This window comes from Zootoca vivipara, chromosome 4, assembly GCF_965207765.1.
Source record: "Zootoca vivipara chromosome 4, rZooViv2.hap1.1, whole genome shotgun sequence".
NCBI classification, from domain to species: domain Eukaryota; kingdom Metazoa; phylum Chordata; class Lepidosauria; order Squamata; family Lacertidae; genus Zootoca; species Zootoca vivipara.
In genome coordinates, this window is record NC_142587.1 from 35,842,792 (window position 1) to 35,868,495 (window position 25,704).

Genomic DNA, 25,704 nt, shown 5'->3' on the forward strand with positions numbered 1-25,704 from the left:
AGAGACTTAGCTTACTCTGAGTGAATCCTGTATTCACTTATACTTTGTTTATTCAGGAAGGCGGAAGCCTTGGATCATGGTTACCCCTTCTTCATATCCTTAGGTGCACAAAAAATGACTTTATGTCAAGTGACTCTTTGTTTATTGAGTCTTTCCTGTGCTACCTGATAATGGGTGGAATTCAAAGTAGCACTAAGAAGATCACTCTGTCAGCACAAGCTTGCCACATGGAGCAATTTCCATTCACCCCCCCAACACACACACACATGTGCTGTTCTCAGAGTTCTCCTGACCTTGCAGTGCCAATTTGGGGAGGCATAGCAGGAAAGAGGGAGGGAGCCCCATTGTGCTAGAAGGACTTGCTGCTCTGGCTCCCATTAGTGCAATGATTTAGCTGAATCAGGTCCTTAATTTAACTAATGTTTCTACAGATTGAACCTGGGACAGTCTGCATGTAGAGCAAGTGAACTACCACTGAACTATTTCAACCATGTGAACTTGTGAACCAAAGATATAGGTTGGATCTTCATTAGTAATTTCACACCACACCATTTTGTATGACTAGCTGTATTTCACTCCTTCATGGAATGTGTTCCTTAGGTAACACAACATTAGGGTTGCCATATTTCAAAAAGTGAAAATCCAGACAAAAAAGCAGTTGATCTTTTTTTGTGAAATCTTAAATAAATAAATAAATAAATATTGAGTTTTTGAGCTATTTTTAATGAAATTTGCCAAATCTATACTACCAACATGGGCTGCCATATGGCCAGATTTTCCCAGACATTTAAGCAATTTCTACCTGGACACTTTTATGAGGGCTGAATACCACCTGTGTCCGGGAAATTCTGGACGGATGGCAACCCGATGCAACACCAAGAACATTTATTTGCCATAGATGGGAATTTAACTTAACTTCTTTTAGAGTTTCCCTATATAGTAGATGAAAAAAGTTTTTCTCTCTGAGCTACCTTCAGTCCATCAACTGTAAAATGGAACATATCCCAGTATTTGATGCATCAGATTAACAAAGATATGCCTCTATATGCAAGCCTAAGCAACACAACATTGAACAATGCATCTATGAATGAATACCAGGGATCAAGATTTTTGCTATACAGTACTTGTTTTTGGCAAGTGAGAGAAGATCTCTCCCAACCCCGGAGTCATGAAACAGAACTGGAGGTGACCTCCACCCCTCAAAGCCCCAAAGCTCAGCAGAAGTCTGGAATTTTTATTGGCTCTGTGCTTGTCAGACATATCAAGCCTCCAGCTCCTGTCTCCAGCTGCAGGCTTCCCTCTGTGTCTGATATTTGACACCTAACAGGCACAGAGCAAGCCAATGTTTTCCCACCTTGGAACTGAAGTCAGGAGTTCCATGGCTTGCCCCTGCACCTGGTGAGTCTTATGAGTCCCCAGAAAGCACAGAGTCAAGGCAAACCATTGACTCCTATCTTGCTCTGAGCTTAAGAGGACCAGAGGCTTCTTTTTAAATTGGCAGAAACAGTCATCTAAGCTTAACCCTGGAAAGAGGAGCAGCAATTTTTCTGGAGCTCGCTTCACTTCTTGGTGTAACAGAAGTCTAGATTAAAGGCTGCGATTTGGAGGAAGTGAGTTTTGGGACTACAAATTCATAGTTGTCCACCAAGACCAGCCAAAAATATTTCAATGCCTGATACTCAGGATGAATGGCCTGAAAATAATGCAGATTTGTGTAGAAAGGACTAACCTGAGCTACAGTTTGCCAACTGGTAGCATCGTCCTCGCTGGGGTGAATCCCATAGTTCCATCTCCTTTGCACCACATAAAGCACAGGCTCAATAGAGATATTGAATTTTGAAGACCACTTCACTTCCAGCTGTCCGGATTGAAGTTCACTGAATTTTAATTCTTTTCTGGGTTTCAATGGGACACCTGAAATGTAAGTGATGCATGCAAAGAAGCTGTGTGTGAGTAAATTTGTGGATCAACTATTTACTATTTACTACTACAAAATTAATAGCCCAAAGAGATCTATCCTCATTATCATATGCTTTACCTTACTTTATCTCCAGTGACTAAATCAGAACAGAAGCATATTGATGAGTCATACTATTCAACCACAAGCCATCCCAAGAGTTGCAAACAGTGCCTGTGGTTGCAATGACATCTTCAAGGGCTTCCATTAGTGCCCACAAAGCCTCTGAGCCACCTCACACAGTCATGAGGTGGTCAAGATGGTTACCTATTTCCCCCAAAATGTATGTAGAGCTTAAGGAGGAAGCTTTAAGAGTAATGCTCTTTCTTTCCCACTTCCTCTGGTAGCACACAGTTTCTCTTCCTGTGTCTTGGGATGGTGGGGCTGAGCCAGGGGAGGGAAAAGTAGTGACCAGACAGGGGTGGCACCCCCAGAACTTGTTGAAAAATCTAAATGTTCCCATTGGTGACCCCCCCTATTCCAACACAGTTGTTTGATTAGTAGTGGTGGTGAGTTTACAAAATGAAACCAGCTATTTAATTCCTCCAGGTGATCCTTTCTGCAAAGAAAGTCAAGACTTAAGCAAGCTCTTTGCAGATGTGGCCACTTATAGCAGCAAGCAGCCATTTCTGTGATCATGATGGTTGCAAAAGGCATCACCATACTAGGAAAGCAGCTGCTAGCTATTACATACTGTTTCACATTGGGAATTCTCTTCAGAATATGGTACCTATAGAAGGGTTTTCAAGGCACTGGGGTGGAATAAAGCCAACGTCTGGGTGATAATCTAATATACAGGTTAAATGGGGGGCGGTGGCAGAACTCATGTAAGTCTTAACAAATTTCTATGTAATATTGTTAAATGACACATCATCTTTAGAGAAAACTAAATGTTCAGTCTTGACTTCAGAGTATGGAGTTCTAAAATGGAGTGCGCATTCAGTACAGCAAACATAGAAGCGCAATCAGTGAAAACTGTAATTGAAACAAGATTACTGTTTCCACTGACTGCTCTGTGTTTGTCGTAAAATTCTCATCATCATCCTTTGCACACCCTTATCCCACACATAATATGGTTCCTTGCACACTTTCCACACGATTGGCTGCCACTTGTGAGGAAGGGCACAACACTGTACTGTAAGTTCACAGGTAAGTCTACTTACATCTTGCAAAAAAATTGAGAATCCCTTAACAGTTACTGGTTTTAGCAGCTGCTCCACATTTATCATAATAGGCAGTTCTGCTTCCAGAGAGGTCAAGCTGGAATTTCTCTCTCCCCTCCACTCCCATTTCTTGAAGTGACTGCAGATTTAGAGGACTGTTTGAGATTTACACGATGCACTTGAAAAAAATCCCAGCTTAGTTTATGACTTTGGCAAAATATGAGGTTTATTGTTTCGACTTCTACACTTCTATGGATAAACAAACCACCTTTCCTAGAGATCGAAAAACAGACCCTTTCTCCAAGTGTTCCAATGTATTACACAACACACGAGAGAGAGAGAGAGAGAGAGAGAGAGAGAGAGAGAGAGAGAGAGAGAGAGAGAGAGAGAGAGAGCCCTAAAGTTTCCAAGAATAAAATATATCATCAAAAGCTCATACATTTATTTCTGGATATCACTAGATAGCCACCAGTCTTTGCACACTGCAACTAATATTGCTTAAGAATGATATTTCTGCTTTATGCATTTGAAAACCCATGCTTAATTATTATGTATAATAACCCTCCAATCTGCATGCTGGGAAACCTTCCATCTGTTTTACATTAGGGTTCGTTGGATTCACTTGATTGGAACTAACTTAGCCCCCCTGGTGGCTGTAATTGTGTTCAGATGGTTCTCATGAGCGCAAGCAGAACATAGCACAAGTGCATTTTGGAATATTCCAATACAACCAGAATAATCCATTTCAAGTCCAGATGTACATTTGCAGTCATTCAGAAATGTGCTTTTTATTAGATAAAAAGATTTGTATCCATCATTGAAGCACAAATTAGTCCTCTGAACTCCAGATTTCTTGGCTTTTGGAAAAATGTGTACCTCTTGGCCTTTTACTGGGTTAATACCCAGGTAGGTTTTATTTCTTCTCTCCCCCCTGCCATTATTTATTTTATTTTTTTACATGCAGAGCTGCCGCTGTGGAAACACTGTTGTCCACCATGTAGACTTAGCATTAAATGGTGACAGGTTGGGCTGAACTTCCACAGTAGGCAGTATTCAAAAGAACATCAAAGGGTCACTAGCTTAGAGTCTAAATTTAGATCCTACAAACCTGTGTGGCAGCTTGAGTAGCAGCACAGAGAACACAAATCAAGTTCAACACACCAGTGCTCCTCAGTAAATTATAAGAACAAATATAGGTTTGATGCATTAAGAGGAGTTAAGTCAGGTTCTCCAACAACAAATAGGTAAATAGATCTCCTTTTAGCCACTGCACATATTATCAAGATTTGTAATGCCTTTGTAAGTTACAGTAGTTTGAACACAATGACTAATCATGCTTCTAGCAACAGAGAAAAGATGGGGGGGGGATTGATGCACCAGAAGTGCTTAGAGAGGACAGTGAATATGAAATCCCATGTACTAAATTGTATTCTGTAGGCAGGCATGCGGCTGGAAGAATTATGAACCTCTATTTCATTTCCTCCAACCCCTTTCCCATTCTCCAACACATTTTGCACTCCTGCTACAATATGCAATAGACTACTTTTATTTGCCATGGGGCTCCAAAATAAATGCCTACAAACAATCTCTACCTTTGTATAAGTTTTTGGGTACTTGGCATGTATGTCCACATCCATTGGAACAGCATTTTTTCACACCAGAGCATTCGCTGTCAGCCTCACAGCTTTCAACACAGGCAGCCGCAAAGCCGCTGGCCTTCTCGGGTGCTGGGCAGTCTCCTTGCTTCACCGACAAGATGTATTTGAGGAATTCGCAGCTAGTTAAGCATTCATAGTTCTTCTTGGGGAAAAGAGGCTAAAGGGAAAACAAGAAAATTGTACCAAGCCTTCAGTAGGATTTATCAAATATTGCTGAAATATTTCCAAAATGTTGCTGAAAAGATAATTCAAATTACAGGCAGTAGCTGTCCAGCAGAGGTCTCCTGACCTGCTGTTGCTTGCATTTCTGCTGCTTGACAGAAGGCATAGGGGGAGTGGCAGCAACAAGGTTGGCATGGGGCAAATTCAATAGTGGCACTACCACTGGTGGAAATATACCACATCAACATCCTTACTGCCTCCCCCTACATCTTCTGGTAAGCAGTGGCATGGGGAGTCAGGTGAGCACCACTGACCTACCCCCACCAACTGCTACCAATTACAGGTCTAGCTTTGAGAATTCATATAGATTTATAACCTCTGAACAATAGCTGCAAACTCTTCCATATAAAGCTTTCCAAAAGGTTATTCCATAGCCACAAATCACTGCAGAATGGATGGCTACATTGCAAACTATTTGCAAATGAGTATATGCAAATTTATTTCATTCTTCTTGGGCCAGAGCTTTGTATTTCATTCATATACAGTACAAGAAGCAAAAATCCAACTGCTTTTCCTATGAAAAGGGAGCTTCAGGAGCAGAAAAATAGCAGGAGGAACAGAAAGTGCTTAATCCTTGATCTGCTCTGCCCCCTAAGCCACTTCCTGCTACCCACTCACTGTGGCTCCTGACACAGACATGTCTTTGAAACTCTGAAGAGGGGGAGGACCAGAAATGAGTAAGAAAAGGATGAAAAATCATTTCCATGTTCCAACCCTCATCCACTGCAGCTCTTCCCTGTGGAAAAGCAGCAATCAAGTTTGTGATACAGATGCTTTGTCCATAATGTGGTCTTAGTTCAGTGTTTGCTGTTTTGCACATTCTATCCCATCATTTCATACATTCACACTCACACTGCAAAAGCCCTAGAAACACACTTAAGCCTTCATTTTGTGCCTTAGTGAAATATCACTAATCAACAATAAATGTACAGCATTTGTTCTTACAGTAGAGCTCAGAATACCTCCATTCTGATTGTATAGAGAGAGAGAATTCACCGTATATCATCAGAGATTGCAGTCTGGTTGCCTTTCTATGGCAGCCATGGGCTACAGTGCCTGGCAGAGCTACCGTAGAATGATCATCCATGGAAAACAGAGCCTGGGGAAGAACTCCAAGCTTGCTTAGCTTATTCTCTCTTTTGGAACTATGGTCATAGCTAAATGGTTGCATTCAAATATAATTCTGGGTAAGGAGATTGTGATTTGTGATTGTAGCTGACAAGGGCAGAGGTTAATAGAAACAAAATGCACCTGCTTTTGTGATTTATGTCTATGATCAGAAATGGGCAGGTGTACATGTCTGGGTATGTGCCTATATAAAACATCACAAATTTTCAGCTACTTAATTAAAAAATCTTTTCTAGCCCCTTGAGGCATAATATGCCTTTGAACCTTCTGTTCTTCACCCTAGTTCACAGCTTATTTTGTCAGTGAACTGTTAAATGTGCAACTTTTTACTTCCAGCCTTTTAAGTTTCAAGCTTAGTTTCAAACTCAAAATCACTAATTAAACAGGGATATTAGCAGATCCTAACTGCAAGTGGGAAGTGTTTATTCTCCCTACGCAGCCAACTCCTTTACTCAATAAACATCTCACAAAATAACAACTTCATATTACACTTATAGCTCATCCTTGTCAAGCTCATCATTATTATTCTCATAGGATTCCAGAAGGGGTATGTTGATACTTTCTTTTGTTTTTTTTAAAGACATATAAGTAATTTCCAAGTTACAAAATCTGAAGCCCACTTTCTACACAACACACCTTCCTTACTGGCACACATCCAGACATCTGAATCAATAAAGAAAAAAATTAATATTCCTCTTATCCTGTAAGTGCAAGTGTACTTAAAAATAAATCCAAACATCTGCCCTTAAATTAATAAAAAACTTAGTGCAACTTATTTATGTCTTATAGTTCCAAAGTCTACTACATTCCTGCTTCAAATTTTACCAGAAATATAGCATGATGATCCTTATCATGAAGTGGACAGAAATAGGATCCACATTTTACATAAACATTAGATATGTCCCGCAAGGTGATCTACATATGATATGTGATAGCCAATTGGATGTCTGGGATTGAATCCAACCAAGGTTGTTTACAATATAAACCACCAATCTCAAGGAATCATCTGCACTATCCCTGCCAATGTGGGGATGTACCTCATCCCTACACCTCAGTGCACCTCAGTCACTTTTTACCTAAGCTAAGACACAAGGAAAGTGCTTTTTAATTCCTTTCTACTGAATTATAATAACCAAGACACATGTGGCAGATGCCTCTATTGCTATGCACCTCTGCTACATAATTTTCATGCAAAGACACAAGAAGCAGTTAGGAAGAACTCTTTTAAAAAAACTTATCTGTTATTGTTTACACTGATAAAAAGTGGGTTAAAGAACACAAGATCCCACTTAGTTTAAATGAAACCAAGTCAATGTAGCTTGGTTGTTGCTACTAATAGCTGTGCATTAAAGGTAAAGGTAAAGGGACCCCTGACCATTAGGTCCAGTTGTGACCGACTCTGGGGTTGTGACCGACTCTGGGGTTGTGCGCTCATCTTGCATTATTGGCCGAGAGAGCCGGCGTATAGCTTCCGGGTCATGTGGCCAGCATGACAAAGCCGCTTCTGGCAAACCAGAGCAGCACATGGAAACGCCGTTTACCTTCCCGCTGTAGCGGTTCCTATTTATCTACTTGCATTTTGACGTGCTTTCGAACTGCTAGGTTGGCAGGAGCTGGGACCAAGCAACGGGAGATCACCCCGTCACAGGGATTCCAACCGCCGACCTTCTGATCAGCAAGCCCTAGGCTCAGTGGTTTAACCACAGCGCCACCTGGGTACCAAGCTGTGCATTAGGCCCTGTTAAAAACGAGTTGCCATAATTTAAAAACAATTTACAGTGTATGTCAAATAAACCTAAAACTTGATGAAGTTGTAAACATCAAGCTTGCAAATTTCGTTGGAATTTTAGTTGGTCTTATGGATCTGGTTTTATATATTACTTTATGAGTTTTAAGATTATCATTCCCCTATTTTTATATGCATTTTTGTAGTGCTTTGTTAACCACCTTGAACTATGGAAAAGCTGGAGCACAAATGTATAAAATAAAGCTCAGTGCCATTTCCTTAAACCCAAGGGACAGAAGCAAAAACAACAGAGACTAAGTACAGTAATTGCAAATCCATGCTGTGTTCAGCCCAATAATGTAATATAGTTCAACAGAGACATGCTGAAATGATATTTAGTGCTATTTAACTACTGGTGAACAATGTTGAATATAATTAGGTTCCACAGTGAAACTGGGCATAATGCCTCCAGGTAAACAATGTTATGGGAGTGGACTTGTGCAACCAGTTTAAGAGGCATATAGAGGTGGTGAGCTTATGACATTACAGCTTGTTTCCCATGAACAAGTACTGTGCTCACATGATAAGAAGGTTATATCCATCATACCTATTTTGGGATGGCCTTTTCTCGTAGTACTACAGCTCTAATATAGGCCAAACACAGTTGTTCATGTCTCAGGGATTTCTCTTAGGAAAAGATCTGTGCCACATAATCATCTCTTTTGCTAAGAAGGATGACAATGTACACATGTGTATCATCAATAACTGACAGGGGGTTACATGTATTTTGCATTGTAGCCAATTCCACTAGATGCTTCTGACACAGCATAGCCCCCCTCACAGGGCTAAGGTAAAGGTAAAGGGGCCCCTGACCAACAGGTCCAGTCGTGTCCGACTCTGGGGTTGCGGCGCTCGTCTCGCTCTATAGGCCGAGGGAGCTGGCGTTTGTCTGCAGACAGCTTCCGGGTCATGTGGCCAGCATGACAAAGCTGCTTCTGGCAAACCAGAGCAGCGCACGGAAACGCCGTTTACCTTCCCGCCGGAGCGGTCCCTATTTATCTACTTGCACTTTGATATGCTTTCGAACTGCTAGGTGGGCAGGAGCTGGGACCGAGCAACGGGAGCTCACCCCATTGCAGGGATTCGAACTGCCGACCTTCTGATCAGCAAGCCCTAGACTCTGTGGTTTAACCCACAGCGCCACCTGGGTCCCTCACAGGGTCCCTCACAGGGCTAGGCCACCTCAAAAAGCACATGAAAAGCCATTTGTTTGAAAGTACACCCATGCTGAAGTCCTCTTGCATGTTAAGAGCTTCCATATCAGTAAACCAACTTCCAACATAACTTTGACTCAAAAGTAGGACTTCTACACCTGCAAGTGATTTTGAGGTACAGTTGCTTTCGAACAATTTCCCATGTGCCGGAGGGATGGTTGTATCACATGACTGTGTGCACATTTGAATTGGCCAATCAAAAGTTTTAGCATTTAAACAAACAAACAAATGTGGAAGACATCTTGCTGTTGCAGCAACGAAAGGAAAAAGGACACTGATGTCTCATGTATACAGCAATTGTACATATAAGCAGTAACGTCTTAAGGGTATCCAGAGCCGTGGTGCAAAAATCCTCCGGCGCCCCCCCCCCACGGCGGCAGTAGCGCACAGCCATTGAGCTTCCTCTCCTCCTCTTCTTGCCCATGAAGCAGAATCAGCGAGACTCCTGCCTAGAGTGGCAGCAGGCACATGGTGCCACTCTAGGCTGGAGTCTCGCTGATTCTGCTTCATGGGCAAGAAGAGCAGACACCAGCCCATGAGCAGAATCAGCGAGAGTCCTGCCTAGAGCAGCAGTAGGCGCATGGTGCCACTCTAGGCAGGAGTCTCGCTGATTCTGCTTCATGGGCAAGAAGAGGAGGAGACACCAGCCCATGAAGCAGAATCATGAAGCAGATCGGCGCCCCTTCCGCGCCCCTGGTGGCCAGGTGCCCTGGCGCCTTGCGCCACCCAGCCTGGGCCTAGAGACGGCCCTGCATATAAGACAGCAGCCCAAGAAAGAAAAAAGTTAATTGACACATAACAACTTGATAGGAAACTTATAGAATGATACGACAGTAATTATTTCAAAGACTCTGAAGACCATTTCAAAATGCTTATGGTTGTCGATCAGTTGTAGTCCTGTTCAGCTACTGGAAATAGAGGAGCATATCCTATTTGTTAGTTCACTGTCATCAAACAAACTCATTTAATAGTGTGAATGAAATATACAGGACAGAATTTTAAAAAGAGATCTTTAGGAATGGCATACCTCACAGAAACTTTGGCAATGGTTTTTCTTCAAGTCCCAGGATTCTTTGCAGGGCTCCAGACACTAAAAAGAAGGAAAAATACATAAATAACCTGTCAGGAATATATATATATATATATGTCTCAACTTGTTCAGGCTACAGGACAAGCCTGTTTATTGGAAGCATTAATAAAAGAAATTTTGAACAGAGTTTATCAGGAAGACAAGGCATGTTCCATAGCTACCGAGCAAAGACTAAAGATAGATGTAATCTAAAAGGAGCTCAGCACTGCGAATGTGCTGTCAACATTCTTTTCATATTAAAGGGAACTAGCAGCACATTCAGAATACTTTACATCTGTCACATAACCGACGTTATTCTGAACCATTATTAGATAAACATTTCCAATACTCTTCCTCTATAGTAGCATCTGTTTCTTATGCCCGCGTTCCATTAACATGCTTGCTTAACAAGGGTTCCAATTATAGCTCCATTGCACTTGATTATTCTACAGAGCTTAGAGACATCAGAGGAGGTTAAAGAAAATAATTTCTATGGAGTATTAACAGATGAAATAGTATGATAGTACTTTGCCTACCCACGATATCACATTGTACTTTCTTCTATAAAAGTTCCACCTCAGTCACATATTCCGTTTATATAGGAGGCAAGTGTCCTATGTGTAAAAACCCATTTATTTCACCCAAGGCTACCAGTTTGCAACAGAGCCCAGTTGTCCTGAACTGAAATGGGAGAGGAGATGGAAGAAATTTTTCCAGGCGCACAATACTAGAAGGCATGACATTGACATAGGCATTGGGTTGGTTGCTGCAAGAAAAGGATTCAGAACTAGATAGGTCTTTGGTCTGATTCAGTGGGGCTCTTCTGATATTCCTACTCTCAACTCTTCCTGCTCACCTTTCTGATCTGTCAGAGGTTCCTTCTCTAATTTTTCAGGCTACCTAGAAGCTGAGGATGAAAAAGGAAGTGCAAGCTCCTAGCAGCTTTTGACCCTTAGGTCAGAGAAAGCTTTTTATTTCACCGACTCCTGCAGTAAAAGCCCAAGTTATCTCTGGTTCAACTTAAATTCACCATTGTTTCCAGGATCAGAACATAGTTTTCTTGATCAGCAGTGAAGAAACTGTGGCCCTCCAGATCTTGTTGGACTCTAGCTCCGTTAGCACTGGCCAGAATTGCCAATGGTTGTAGATTTATAGTCCAAAAACATATAGAGGGCCATAAGTTTTCCCATCTAGATATTTTGCACCTTCTAATACAAAACACTTGCAGTAGTCACGAGTACACGATACAAACTTTTGGAGATACTTTCCCATTACCAGTTCCTCTCTACAACTCCAATTGTTCCTTAATAACATTAACAAATGATTGTGACCCCTTCCTGTAGGGAAAAGAAAATCCTTTACTGATTATAACCACATCATCTTAACATTTTTCTCTGTAAAAACCGTGTGGTGATTATGAAGCCTCTAACAAAGCTCAAAGAAGGAGATCTGTGACGCTGTTTTCCAGATTTTTCCAGCATCCATTTTGAATATGTTTTTAAGGAAATAACAAACTCTAACAGCTGTAAATGGGGAAGGGGGAGAGAGGAGGGAGTCGATTAAGTGAAATAACAATTAGTGGGTGCAAATCTGATCTGGCTGCATTTAAGCGACTTTTGGTTAGTGAGCACCACCCTTTGGTGGGAAGGGGAAATTTTATAATCAAAGCCTAGAGTCTTAAGTCAATTAGTTCCAGCTAAGGTTTACTTGGCAACATTGTCATGTATACTGGGAAAACAGGCAATGCTGCTTGAATCCATTTGATGACTGAAATGCCACTTTTGAAAGAAAGCCAGGCCTTGGATTTGCAATGGTCATTAAAATTGAAGGGTGAGACATATGATTAGATTTACATTGTTTTTATTCGTGGGTTAGATTTTTTTTTATAAAAAAAAAGATGCAAGTATTAACATAAACACAAAAAGGACGCAGAGTGAGAGTCTTGGTGGTAAGGTATCGGTAGTTGGAAAGAAACCCTTTTATTGCATTTGCTATAATCCACTATCTACTGTTTTTATTGCTTGTCAAGTTGTTGATATCCATATAAGGCATTCCCCCATGCATATCACAGCAAAAGGCAAGCATTGATTAAGGAACAATAATTTAAAGTGCCATTTTTCACAATCGGAGGGGATACAGCTTCCTATAAAGAATACACTTTATACAAATTCCATGGTTCTTCTTGCTTAGTATTATCACATAATTTATTTGCATGCCATATTTCCTCAAAGGCCAGCCGAAGATATGTTGGCAAGTCGGGTGAACTGCAAAACGGAGCCTGCTCTCAACCAGGGAAGAAGTTGAGAGTGAAGAGGAGGAAATAAATATCTACATCAGAATCTCCTGCCCCTGTGGTCTTCTAAGGTCTTCAAGGAAGAATTCACGGTACTCATCTCCCAGTTTATTCTCACAGCAACCTTGTGAGGTAGATTAGGAGGCAATAGTGTGACTGCACCAAGATCATCCAGGGAGCTTGTTTCTTGGGCCAATCATATAATGTCTTAGGGGAGCAGCTATATACATTTAGTTAGAAATAAATAAATAAATAACGGCTGAGTGGGAATTTGAACCCAAGTCTCTTCGCACTTAATCCAATCACTACACAGGTTAGCTAAGCTATACCCTGTTCTTGTTCAGTTATCTCAGTTTCATTCCTCTCTAAAAATCTATTTTCTTTATTCAGATTTCTCTGAAATCTATTTCTTTACTCTGCTAACAGGCAAAACCAAAAGACATAGCCAGCAGTGTGATACCACAGACCTTAGAATGCCTTTCTACATGATCCATGCAAGAGAGAGCTTATGTCCTAGATCTGTTTTAGTCAGTATTTTTATTAAGTACAGTATATATTTAAAACTTTTTAGGTTCTTTTTCGTGATCTGCAAAACAAACATAAGAAGATACCACAATAATCTCTCCCCCCCCCTCCACCAACTTCCAAAAGGCTTCAGTTACCACATAATTTAGTTATTTAAAATTACAATTACTTTACTACATTTAATTAAGTCCTCAGGGAACATTATTGGCATTGTACAAAAAACGCATAGAAAACAAATTTATTTAGCATTTGGGTTTTTTGGAAATGAAAATGGTACTTTAAAACTATGGAAGGCTATTGAGAAGCACCATCACTGTGACTTGGCAGGTTTTCCATTTCTAGCTGTTACTAGGTGGCTTCAGATAACTTCATTCTGCCTTCTTGAAAACACCATCTAGTTATAGCATTGGATGATCAGAACATCAAATCTCCGTTTTTTGAAAAAGTGATTGCTTAACTTGTAAAACTGCAACCAACTTATATTTTAGTTATTAGAATTGAACTGCCTCTTCTTACACTCTATTGCAAACTCACATTTGCGCACCTTATTGAAGGAGATGCAACAAAATACTTATGCAGGGTTTCCACTACAGAGCTTGAATTTTACAGACCACCGAACAGTCAGAAACAGGGAGAGAAGAGATCGTCTTTGTCTGAACTGCTACTAGGTTTCTCTTTCTGGCTTCTGGCTTCTCTTTCTAGCACTACCATTGCCATCCACGGCGACATATTCCGCATTACTAAATAGCAAAAAACTGTAGGGCTTTTCACTTCTAATTTCACGCTATAATAAGATGCAGTAATTGTTTCACTGAGAGACCTGAAAGGGCTTCCTTTGTGAGGCCTATTTGATGGCCAGGTTACCACATTCCGGCATCAGGCATCTATGCTTCTCCGAGCTGGGATGGTGGTGGGAAAGAGAAAGCGTAAACAAGGAAAGCCATGCAAGGTTCTTAATAATGATCTTCCTCACTAAAGAAATTAGGCCTATTCTGTTCCCATTATACCAATATAAGTGAAGTACGGGTCAATTTGGGTTCTCCCTTGGGGCGCACAAATCAATTAGGCCCTAATTATGAGAGTCTACTGTGAACTATTTCAGCTAGTTGCATTTTAAACTCAACACTCCTTACTTTAAGGGTGGATATGGTTCTTGCTTAGAAGGATCAGGGTTAAAATCACAGCCCTTTACTAAGGTCGCTGACTCATGTTACTTCCATGGTTTGGCAGGCACTGCATAGCAGGTCTTTCAAGTGCTATGAAGGCAAGATCAAAAGCCACAGATCATGTCACTCCAACACTGGCCCTCCCAAAAACTGGAGCAATGCTGATATGGACCACGTTGTGAATTCTTTGGGTTTTCAAAATGACGTTTTCTGACATTTGCTGTGTAGGAAAGCAGTGTGGCTACTACCATACATCAGAGTGGTAATGGCAGAAAAGGGCTGAAGGTGAAGACGATTACAGTTCATATTAATACTGCTTTCCATCTGTTTTCCCACAACAACAACCCCTGAGATTCCTCAGAATATTATCGGGAGTTCATTTACTGGAAAAACATTTAAGCTGCCTTTTAAGAAAGGCCCTCACAAGGTGGTTCTCAAAGTTTCTTAATTTTTTTTATTCCAAAATTTAATAAAAAATAAAATAAAAATATTGTTGTTGTTTTTTAAAAAAGAAAAAAATATAATAATAACAACAATAATAAACCATCACCTCACATTAAGGATTCAATAATAAGCAGTATTTCTTAAATTAAACATCTAAATTAATATAAGCCATCAGTCATGGATGGTTTAGTTGAGATTTGTGGTGGGGCTGGACTAGATGGCCCTTGGGATCCCTTCAAACTCTGCAATTCTATGATTCTATGGCCAAATAGGTATTCACCTCTAATCGCTTCCTCTGGTGTTTGCTTTAAGACTACTGCTCAGGGGAGCCAACTTGAGCCCTCGGTTATGGGTGCACCACGACCACCCCAGAACCTGACTTCCAGTGGACTGGAAATCAGGTTCTGAAGCCTTGTGAGACCTTAGGGGCCCTGAAGTGTGGGTGCTGAGCACCCACAATAAAAAAAGTGGGTGTTCAGGCACCCATAGTTGGTGCCCCTCCTACTCTGCTTTGACTGGCCTTCCTTCCCTTCCTTTCCCTTCCCTGCCTTCTGGAACCTCTTCTAGTTCTCAGCCTGCCTCACCAAATTTTACCAGTTCTTAGGGATGCGGGGTGAAATCTTAATTCCAGCCAAGCTGACAAACTTCTATCATTCCTTAGGGCTTAGCATAATGTGCAAACCTGCCCATTGTCAATAGTATCAAGTACAGTGGACGCTCGGGTTGCGAACGTGATCCATGCGGGAGGCACGTTCGCAACCCACAGTGTTCACAACCCACAGCGCCGCGTCTGCACATGCGTGGGTCACAATTCAGCACTTCGGCGCATGCGCAAAGCGCGATTTAGCACTTCTGCGCATCTGCGAGTGCCGAAACCCAGAAGTAACCTGTTTCCATATTCAGCAACAGTCAATGAATATGTCAAAGGCATCTGTAGGCATTGACTAGCCTGCCTATCAGGTCCAGAGCTGTTTGTTTAATATTAGCCTGTAAGAAAAGCCATGCATTTGACTTTGGGCTTAGCATCGGGAATAAGTCCTACAATTAGCCTCACACACAAAAATCACAGAATCTTAACTCTAGTGGCCAATTAAAATTCACTAACCAAAAGCTTTTTGTAGACCGTGAAAGATTAAAAGGAGAGAGGGACAGAGCATCAATGCTTGCTGCAGTAAGACCAAGCTTGGAAAGTTACAGTAACAATGGCAACAGCTTTGAACCTGCTCTATAAACAGCCAAGTTTAAGCCTTGTCCAAACTTGGGCACCAAGTCTTTTTAACAAATATTTAGGGAGAAGAAACTGAATACACTAATAATTATTCAACAGTTAATGCTTATTCTCTATAGGCTCTTTTAAAACCTGTACATCTCCTTAAATATTCTACAACCCAGTGTATTTTTTATTTTTTTTAAATTAACAACAGCTCTTACCCATTATAGTTGGAAATAAGATTTGTCATAAAAAATACTCACATTAGAAAGCTAGAATTATCTAAATTGGAGTTACAATCCATAAGAATAATAGCTAAAAACATTTCAAAAGCCACTCAAAAGGATACCATGGAAGAGTTATGAGATATAATACCCATAACTAATTCTGTTACTGCTAACCCCAAAGAATTATGCTCAACTTTACAGGCTACAATGTTTGTACTTACTTATACAAACTGCCAAGTTTCAAAGACATTAGGACAAATTTATCACAGAGAAAAAACTAAGAGGCCAATATTTTTCCACACAGGAATACAAACAAAACTCTTAACTGTATGCTTCCACAATTACTTTGCTGGCCAATGCACAAATGAAAATATGCTAAGCATTAAAAGGGAGGGGAAATCTTATTTTCTTAAATATTAAGTTTATATTTATAGAAATAAGACTGTCCTCCCTTCTTTCAGGTTATAAACCTATCTTTTATAAAAGTAACAAGCAATCTCTCCTTAAAATGCAATATATCTATCAGATTATGGAACGCTTCCATTGCTCATATTTTTTCCTTCTAATTTAATAAATCTCTTTGCAGAATTAAGCTAATTTTCCAAAGTATCCATGCCATGTTGGCTATAAATGTCATTTCAAATGAAACCAAACTGTAACAAACATATTGTTATTTTCAGCATAGTGAATAGAATTTAAGGTGGGATTCCATGTACGGTATGTGTATCGTAGGGGGGGGGTCATAGAATTGTGCAGAGGATCATAGAATCATAGAGTTGGAAGAGACCACAAGGGCCATCCAGTCCAACCCCCTGCCGAGCAGGAAACGCCATCAAAGCATTCTTGACATATGGCTGTCAAGCCTCTGCTTAAAGACCTCCAAAGAAGGAGACTCCACCACACTCCTTGGCAGCAAATTCCACTGCCGAACAGCTCTTACTGTCAGGAAGTTCTTCCTAATGTTTAGGTGGAATCTTCTTTCTTGTAGTTTGAATCCATTGCTCCGTGTCTGCTTCTCTGGAGCAGCAGAAAACAACCTTTCTCCCTCCTCTATATGGCATCCTATTATATATTTGAACATGGCTATCACATCACCCCTTAACCTTCTCTTCTCCAGGCTAAACATACCCGGCTCCCTAAGCCGTTCCTCATAAGGCATCGTTTCCAGGCCTTTGACCATTTTGATTGCCCTCTTCTGGACACGTTCCAGCTTGTCAGTATCCTTCTTGAACTGTGGTGCCCAGAACTAGACACAGTCCTCCAGGTGAGGTCTGACCAGAGCAGAATACAGTGGTACTATTACTTCCCTTGATCTAGATGCTATACTCCTATTGATACAACCCAGAATTGCATTGGCTTTTTTAGCTTTGTGGTCTACCAAGACTCCTAGATCCCCTTCACATGTACTGCTCTCAAGCCAGGTGTCTCCCATCCTGTATTTGCGCCTTTCATTTTTTTTGCCCAAGTGTAGTACCTTACAATTCTCCTTGTTAAAATTCATCTTGTTTGCTTTGGCCCAGTTGTCTAAACTGTTAAGGTCATTTTGAAGTGTGATCCTGTCCTCTGGGGTATTAGCCACCCCTCCCAATTTGGTGTCATCTGCAAACTTGCTCAGGATGCCCTCAAGCCCATCATCCAAGTCATTGATAAAGATGGTTACAGGTAGGTAGCCGTGTTGGTCTGGATCGAAGTAAAATAAAAAAATTCCTTCAGTAGCACCTTAAAGACCAACTAAGTTTTTATTTTGGTATGAGCTTTCGTGGTCTGAAGAAGTGTGCATGCACACGAAAGCTCATACCAAAATAAAAACTTAGTTGGTCTTTAAGGTGCTACTGAAGGAATTGATAAAGATGTTGAATAAGACTGGGCCCAAGACAGAACCCTGTGGCACCCCACTAGTCACTACTCTCTGGGATGAGGAGGAGCCATTGATGAGCACCCTTTGGGTTCGGTCAGTAAGCCAGTTACAAATCCACTGAATGGTAGCATTGTCTAGCCCACATTTTACCAGCTTCTTTACAAGAATATCATGGGGCACCTTGTCAAAGGCCTTGCTCAAATCAAGATAGGCTACATCCACAGCGTTCCCTTCATCTACCAGGCTTGTAATTCTGTCAAAAAATGAGATCAGATTAGTCTGACATGACTTATTTTTCAGGAACCCATGCTGACTTTTAGTGATCACAGTGTTTCTTTCTAGGTGCTCACAGACTGTTTGCTTAATGATCTGCTCTAGAATCTTTCCTGGTATTGATGTCAGGCTGACTGGGCGGTAATTGTTTGGGTCCTCTCTTTTCCCCTTTTTGAAAATAGGGACAACATTTGCCCTCCTCCAGTCTGCTGGAACTTCGCCTGTTCTCCAGGAATTTTCAAAGATTATTGCCAGTGGTTCTGAAATCACCTCTGCCAGTTCTTTTAATACTCTTGGATGTGGTTCATCTGGCCCTGGAGACTTGAATACATCTAAACTAGCCAAGTATTCTTGTACTACCTCCTTCCTTATTCTGGGCTGTGTTTCCCCTGCTGAATGATCGGCTCCATATTCTTCAGGTCGGGCATTGTTTTCTTTTTTGGAGAAGACTGAGGCAAAGAAGGCGTTGAGGAGATCTGCCCTTTCTCTATCCCCTGTTCACATTTCACCATCTTCTCCTCTAAGTGACCCCACTGTTTCCTTGTTCTTCCAGTCTAATATTTCAGAAGCTCTATCGTCTCTAATGTTCCATTCAAAAGCACAACCTTTCCTAGATATTGCTGGAGATATATGCTCTGCAGAGTAACTTTCAAGCTTCTTCATTTTAATGATTTAGACCAGTGGCCCCCAAACCCCACCCCACCCCTGCCATGCACCACTTTAAAAATTCTAAGGGGTTTGGCTGACCGTGGCCTATCATAGCAATTGTCGTGGGCATTCTATGATTGTTTTAATTTTGATTTTATTGCTTCTTTTATTTCTTATTTTATTGGGGGCAAATCAATATATTTAATGTGATTGGGGTGCCATCTCCCATTTTCAGTAACAAATCTATGGATATGCCACAGACCATATGAATGAACCTTGCGGCCACAGTTTGGGAACCCCCTGGTTTAAACATTTCCACCCAGTTTTTTAAAACAGTTATCCAACTGAAAAGAGGTTTTTCCATTTACTGTAAGCATTGGCTGCCCACAAGTGGTAAATAAAATGTTGCTTGCAAAGCCATGCTTTTAACCAGGCCAGATTAAAACCCTGTATTTAATACATTTTTCAAATAATGTGCAAAAAGCCTAAAACTGTAAACAGATGGTACACATCATGCATACGGAGCCAAAACAAACCACATCCTCAATGACCATGTGACTTTTTCATTTATGTTGATGACGGTCCCTATATCATGAGCTCGGGATCAGTTGCAGCAATTTCGTTAAAATAGAAATATAGGCAGAGTTCACATGTACTGCTAAGTGAAAAACCAAGGCTCTTGGTTCACAGCTCAAGCTTTCTATGGAGTGGTACAAACCATGCGGCCTGGCTGACATGCTAAGCCAAACTATAATTTAGCTCACAGCACAGCACACAGGAGGAAGAAGAGGGGGAGGAGGAGTTTGGATTTGATATCCCGCTTTATCACTACCCTGAGGAGTCTTCTCAAAGCAGCTAACAATCTCCTTTTTCCCATTCCTCTCCCACAGCAAACACTCTGTGAGGTGAGTGAGACTGAGAGTCTTCAAAGAAGTGTGATAAGCCCAAGGTCACCCAGCAGCTGCATGTGGAGGAGCAGGGAATCAAACCCAGTTCACCAGATTATGAGTCCACTGCTCTTAACCACTACACCACACTGGCTCTCACACCACACAGGAGGAAAGCAGCTGCAATATGTTCTCCAGGAGCACATGGGATCATGGGATCACATAGTCTGGTGTAGCATTACATGCTAACAGTTTCAGTGAATAACAAGTCACAAAGAACTGGAGAGAAGGGGTTGAATCCAAAGACCCTTCTGCATGGATATTTTCACTGAACACTAAACTAACCAGCTTCTCTCCAACTGTCTTCTCCTCAGAAGCCACTCTGTTAAGACTCCAAATCACTGGACCAGATTTTGGAAATCATGTGGATCCAGATGGTTCTGCCACAGCTTCCATGCAAATGGAAAGTAATTTTCACTTGGATCTTCACAACCTGAATCTATCAATACTCTGGAGCAGGGAGGGGTGGATCCAAAATTTCCCACCCCATTTCTCTCTTGCTGTTCCTCTTTCAAAATGTTCTGAAAGAAAGAATGAAGGATAACAACAGAAAGAATTAGAGGAACCGCCGGAAGTGATGATGAAATGCAGGAGAAGTTGAGATGATCAGAGCCCTCCAAACTTGAAGCATGGGAAGTCCCCAAAAATTATAATTTGGCAGAATATTTGGACTATTTGATATGTATATGTATAATATTTAATGTGATTTGATTGGATTGTTAAAGTGGAAAATTTAATAAAGATGATTTATTTTTTTAAAAAAACCAAAATGTTCTGACATGGTTCTAATCATCTAGATTTAGATAATCTGAATCTAAATCCCACCCCATATTATTTATTTTACTTCTTATTAGCATGAAAATGCTGGAATATGATAGACCATGTATAAGCATGCATGTGAAGGAAAAGCAAAGCACATTTTGAGCCACCAGGGTAACGATTGTACCAAAAACATAAGACTACAGAGGAAGCAAACATTTTGTAACAGAACATCTGAAGATGCCTTTTTCCCTAGACACAAGATTCTACAGAGAGACCAAATTCACAAGTGACATGCAAGCTCATAGAAACAAGCTGGGGTCCCATCTCTAACTGGAAGAGCATGGTGCATGCTCTGAAGAGACAGTAACAACTGTACAGCAACAAAGTTGTTACTTGCCTGGCTGAGCTGTGCCTGTGGCAGATACTGTTGTTGCCAGCTACTGTAATAGATTTATCAGTCTCCTCAAAGTAGTTACAGGATGGCCTGTGTAACAGCAGCCCACTTATTTGCATAAGAATAAAGAAAGAAAGCTCCTTTACTTCTCTTTGCACAAGGAAATTATTTCTAGGCACAATTGCATACAAGCTAGTTGATTAGCTAAGCACTGTTCGAGCTACAGTGAAAACAGAATCTACAGTAATTTCTGTCTCAATCCACAGCGCATACTTTTCATGTGCATATATACATTTTATAACAAACTGGTGAAGTAAAAACAGGCTTCACAATCTGCAGTAGTTAGCTGCTTACACAGATTCAAATTAGCATTCCCTGCCTGCGTTTCACAAACAACAGCCTTTCAAGCTGCAAATAATTTGTAATTCAAAAAAGGTCTATGGTCAATAGACTGAGCATGTGAAACATGTTTTTCACTTAAGAAATCCAAGGCCTGTTGAACACACAAAGTATTAGTTTTCATGTTCTTTCAGCTACTGAAAAACTATTAAAATAGCTGTACAATCAGCAAGAAGTTAGGGATTAATCTCAAGCAGTAAATTCACGTGTGTCAATTACGGTAGATGGTATCACTTTTGCTTAAGTTATCTCCAAATATCTACTGAATATCTTGTGGTTCTTGACATTAAAAAAAATACACAGGGATGTTATATGTACATCAAATCATAAATTTGTTGTTTTAAACAATCACAATTTAAGATACAACTAAATGTAATGTAGCTGGAATCCAACACAATACAGACCGCATTCACAATACAGGGTTAGTTTCACTAGGTATAATACCTTTAGCACTTCTGTCTGGACTTTTACACTGCAGCGCCTTGTTGTGTTATGGAACTGTGGCTTTTTTATCAATATACTGATATGATGCACTAAATTTTCAATAATAATAATAATAATAATAATAATAATAATAATGTCCTGCTTCATTTTCCGGAGCTCCTCGGTAAACCAGGGGGCCCAGTTTCGGCGGGGTTGCAGAGGGCGCTTAGGTGCGATCTGATTGATGGCCGTCGAGAGCCAGTCAAGGCCTTTTGGAATCAATCAGGATCCATCAGTCTCCGCAGGCGAGCCCAGATAGGCTCACCACCTGTCACAGATGGGTGTTGGCTACTCCCAAGTAAGCACTCCACACCTACTCTGGATTTTCAGAGTTTTATTGTGCATGCTATATACAGTGGTGAGGTGTCTCAAATCATGTCTGCTCTTCATGGGGCAGAAGCCTGCAATGGCGTCTCGCAGGCTCTGACCCCCCTTTTAAGACTGGGTATCCAAATGCCCCTCCTCCTGGCTCTACGGTTACTCCGTGGTCCCAAACTAGGCTCCTGAGGTGCCGTTCTACCTTCCCCCTCCTTTCCAGCCCCTGCTGAAGCTAGCTCCTCCCCTGCTTCCCTGCTACCAACCTGGAGCTGAGCCTCCAGGACTCTGCAGAGCCCTGGACCCGTCTTTACCACTTCCTGTTTCTGGTTTTCCCTCCCAGACTTGCTGCTCTCACTGCTGCTCTCCCAGCTTGTGGAAGTAAGCAGAGTGGGCTGCTCTCTGCAAGCCCTCTCTCTTAAACCACCCAAGCAGGGGAGGGGTGAGAAGTCAGTCTTGGCTTTCAGAGTTTAGTGATCAGACCATGGCACTTCCACAAGGGATGGCATGATCACATCTATGCCTGCACCAAAGAACAGATCCTGCGTGTGGCCTGCTTGATGTGTGGGACCCAAAACAAACTAGGAGAGCCCTAATGTCTCTATAGAAGACACCAGGTCCAGAGCCCATAAGGAGGGGGTGGCATCAGCATGGATGCTGAAGTCCCCCAAAACCAGTAGGTTAGGGAATTCCAAAGCCCAGCCTGCCACCACCTCCAGCAGGCCTGATAGGGTGGCTGCCAGTTGCTGGATTCTTCTAGTCGCCTAACATATATAACACAACCCTATTCATGTTTACATGGAACTCATTATATTAAATTGACCTGATTACATGTAAGTTTGCATGATTGTAGAACATACAAAAGTTTACCCAGAAGTAAGCTTACTTCAATGAGGTTTACAATGTAACTGGACTTAGTTGAAACTGAAAGGAGTTAGAAATTTCCTGTATCTGCTCTGTTCTTATTTCAGAGAGACAATTAAACTCCTCTTTAGCATATTGACATATTAGTCCAGGTAGGTGTGCTTACAACCTTAAATCAAACAACAGTAGCCAAATATTGGATTCTGAATTTCAAAGCCTTTTGTTAAAAAATGCAATGGAATCAATATTAGTGGAACAAAATTCTACTCTGCAGAAATGTTAGAATAAATTCAATTTAAAACCATAAATTATTATGCATGCAGAATTTAAATGGCACTTGGCCTATGCACTCCACTGTGGGATTGTAAATTTAACCTCCGGCATTTGTTAACAAGTGGATCTTTCATATAGCATAACTGTGGCTCCCAAAAGAATGTACGAAAACTACTACTGACTGCTCTAGAATTAAAAATGGTCACGGTACATAAAACAGAGATTTATCAAAAAGTTGTCATGCTTTGAGCTATACGCTTCATTCCTGCTTAAGAAATCTTCCACTATTAATGTCCCCTGCCCCACTTTCACAGGTGTACAGGTCTTCAATGAACGATGGAATCATAGAACCGTAGAGTTGAAAGGAACCCCAAGGGTGGGTCAACCCACATGTCAATCACATGAAGTCATCATCACTCGACTTCACTGTCAAGGGCTTGAGAAGTGCAGCACAAGGGATGTTGCCAACCATATGCTCAGCACTTTGGAAAGTTCTCTTCTAAGTATGAAGATTAAATCCAATTAAACATACAGTCATACCTCGGGTTACATCCGCTGAGGGTTGCATTTTTCTAGGTTGCGAATGCAGCAGACCTGGAAGTGTTTACTTCCGGGTTTCGCCGCGTGCACATGCGCAGAAGCATTCTGCGCGCTTTGCGCATGCATGAAAGCGCCGCTCGGGTTGCAGACTTCTTTGGGGTCCGAATGACACCCCGGAACGGATTGGGCCCGCAACCTGAGGTACCACTGTATTAGGTTAGCTCTATATGGGAATGCAATGTCAATGTATTTGCACTAAAGATAGATGGTTCATATTATAACACTATAAGGTATCTTTTCAGGCTGCAGCCCAATGCTAGAACAAATGGAAAAGGAGAACGTGTTCTTCCAGGAAAAAAAGACTACTTCCTGAAAAGCTGGAAAGACACTGCCAGAGTATGAAGTCTTCACTACAAACATTGCTAAGGTGGACAGAACAGATGTCTGACTCATAAGGCAGCGACCTACGTTCCTTTAAAAAGGCTGAGGTCCATTTTTACATGACACACATACTGAAACATGTGTGCCCAAACAGTCCTCCCCAGAAAGCATTAGGACAGAGGCAGGCAACCTAAGGTCCCTGGGCCGGATGCAGCCCAATCGCCTTCTCAATCTGGCCTGTGGGTGGTCCGGGAATCAGCATGTTTTTACATGAGTAGAATGTGTCCTTTTATTTAAAATGCATCTCTGGGTTATTTGTGGGGCCTGCCTGGTGTTTTTACATGAGTAGAATGTGTGCTTTTATTTAAAATGCATCTCTGGGTTATTTGTGGGGCCTGCCTGGTGTTTTTACATGAGTAGAATGTGTGCTTTTATTTAAAATGCATCTCTGGGTTATTTGTTGGGCATAGGAATTCGTTCATTATTTTTCTTCAAAATATAGTCCGGCCCACCACATGGTCTGAGGGATGGTGGACTGGCCCGTGGCTGAAAAAGGTTGCTGACCCTGCATTAGGAGAAGCAATACTGTATTCACATGTATGCATTTTCCATACATACACTCACACCCCAGAGATCACAATACCCACAGACCTATAGGGCAGGTAGCAAATGGTCAGCCATGGCTTCAGGACAATTTAGCTTGTATAACAGGCATCCCCAAACTGTGGCCCTCCAGATGTTTTGGCCTACAACTCCCATGATCCCTAGCTAACAGGACCAGTGGTTGGGGAAGATGGGAATTGTAGTCCAAAACATCTGGAGGGCTGAAGTTTGGGGGTGCCTGTTGTATAACAAGGAGTGTTATAACAGTGGCTACAATAACTAAGAAATGGCCTATTAAAAAGATTATTAAAGTAATGTCAAAAGAGGAAGGGAAGAGGTAAGAACTAAGATTCATGACATTGTGTTCCAGTTTTTCAGAGTGTGCTCCAATTCAGCCTCTTTAAAACTCCCCCTTTCAACATCTTTTGTTGACCTCTGCTGTATATTTACAATCACAGATACATTAATCCCCTATTGCCCCATGCAATGTCCTAGTTATTAACTTCAGTATATCAGGAATAAAAGCAGTACACAACACTAGAGACATATTATCTGCTGTATATGTGACTTTTCAACAAGCACATGTAGCAAAACACATTTTTTTCAAACTATATTAGGTAGGAGGCTGCATTTTCACATCTGTTTGCCTACTGGCCAACTGTACAGGGGGCCTCTCCAGTCACTGATGCTGACAACTGATGAACAAGTTGCACAAAAAAACAAAATTCATTTTCTACTGACAAAGCCCTTTTGGAGGATCAAGAAGACACAGCCAATATCTTCCCTCCCCACTGTTCTAGACCCATAGAGCTGCTTTGCTTATTACAACAAAGCAGGAATGAAAGTGGGAGACCAAGTTAAAACTTTAATATCACAAATCTGGGTGCTTTCACTAGGAATGG

The 25,704-nt window shown here is 41.3% G+C and overlaps 1 protein-coding gene and 1 pseudogene across 2 annotated transcripts in view; both read right to left on the reverse strand.

Annotated features, from left to right (window-relative positions):
• The window catches only part of ANOS1 (anosmin 1), a 133,800-nt gene that overhangs the window by 26,084 nt on the left and 82,012 nt on the right, over positions 1-25,704 (reverse strand). For both annotated transcript variants that reach the window (XM_060273484.2, XM_035115473.3), the window contains exons 3-5: positions 10,156-10,218; positions 4,713-4,935; positions 1,730-1,914 (exon numbers count right to left, since the gene is read on the reverse strand). In XM_060273484.2, coding sequence (XP_060129467.1) covers positions 1,730-1,914; positions 4,713-4,935; positions 10,156-10,218 — 471 coding nt within the window. The remainder of the gene's footprint in view (positions 1-1,729; positions 1,915-4,712; positions 4,936-10,155; positions 10,219-25,704) is intronic.
• Positions 20,570-23,816, reverse strand: LOC148685898 (uncharacterized; annotated as a pseudogene).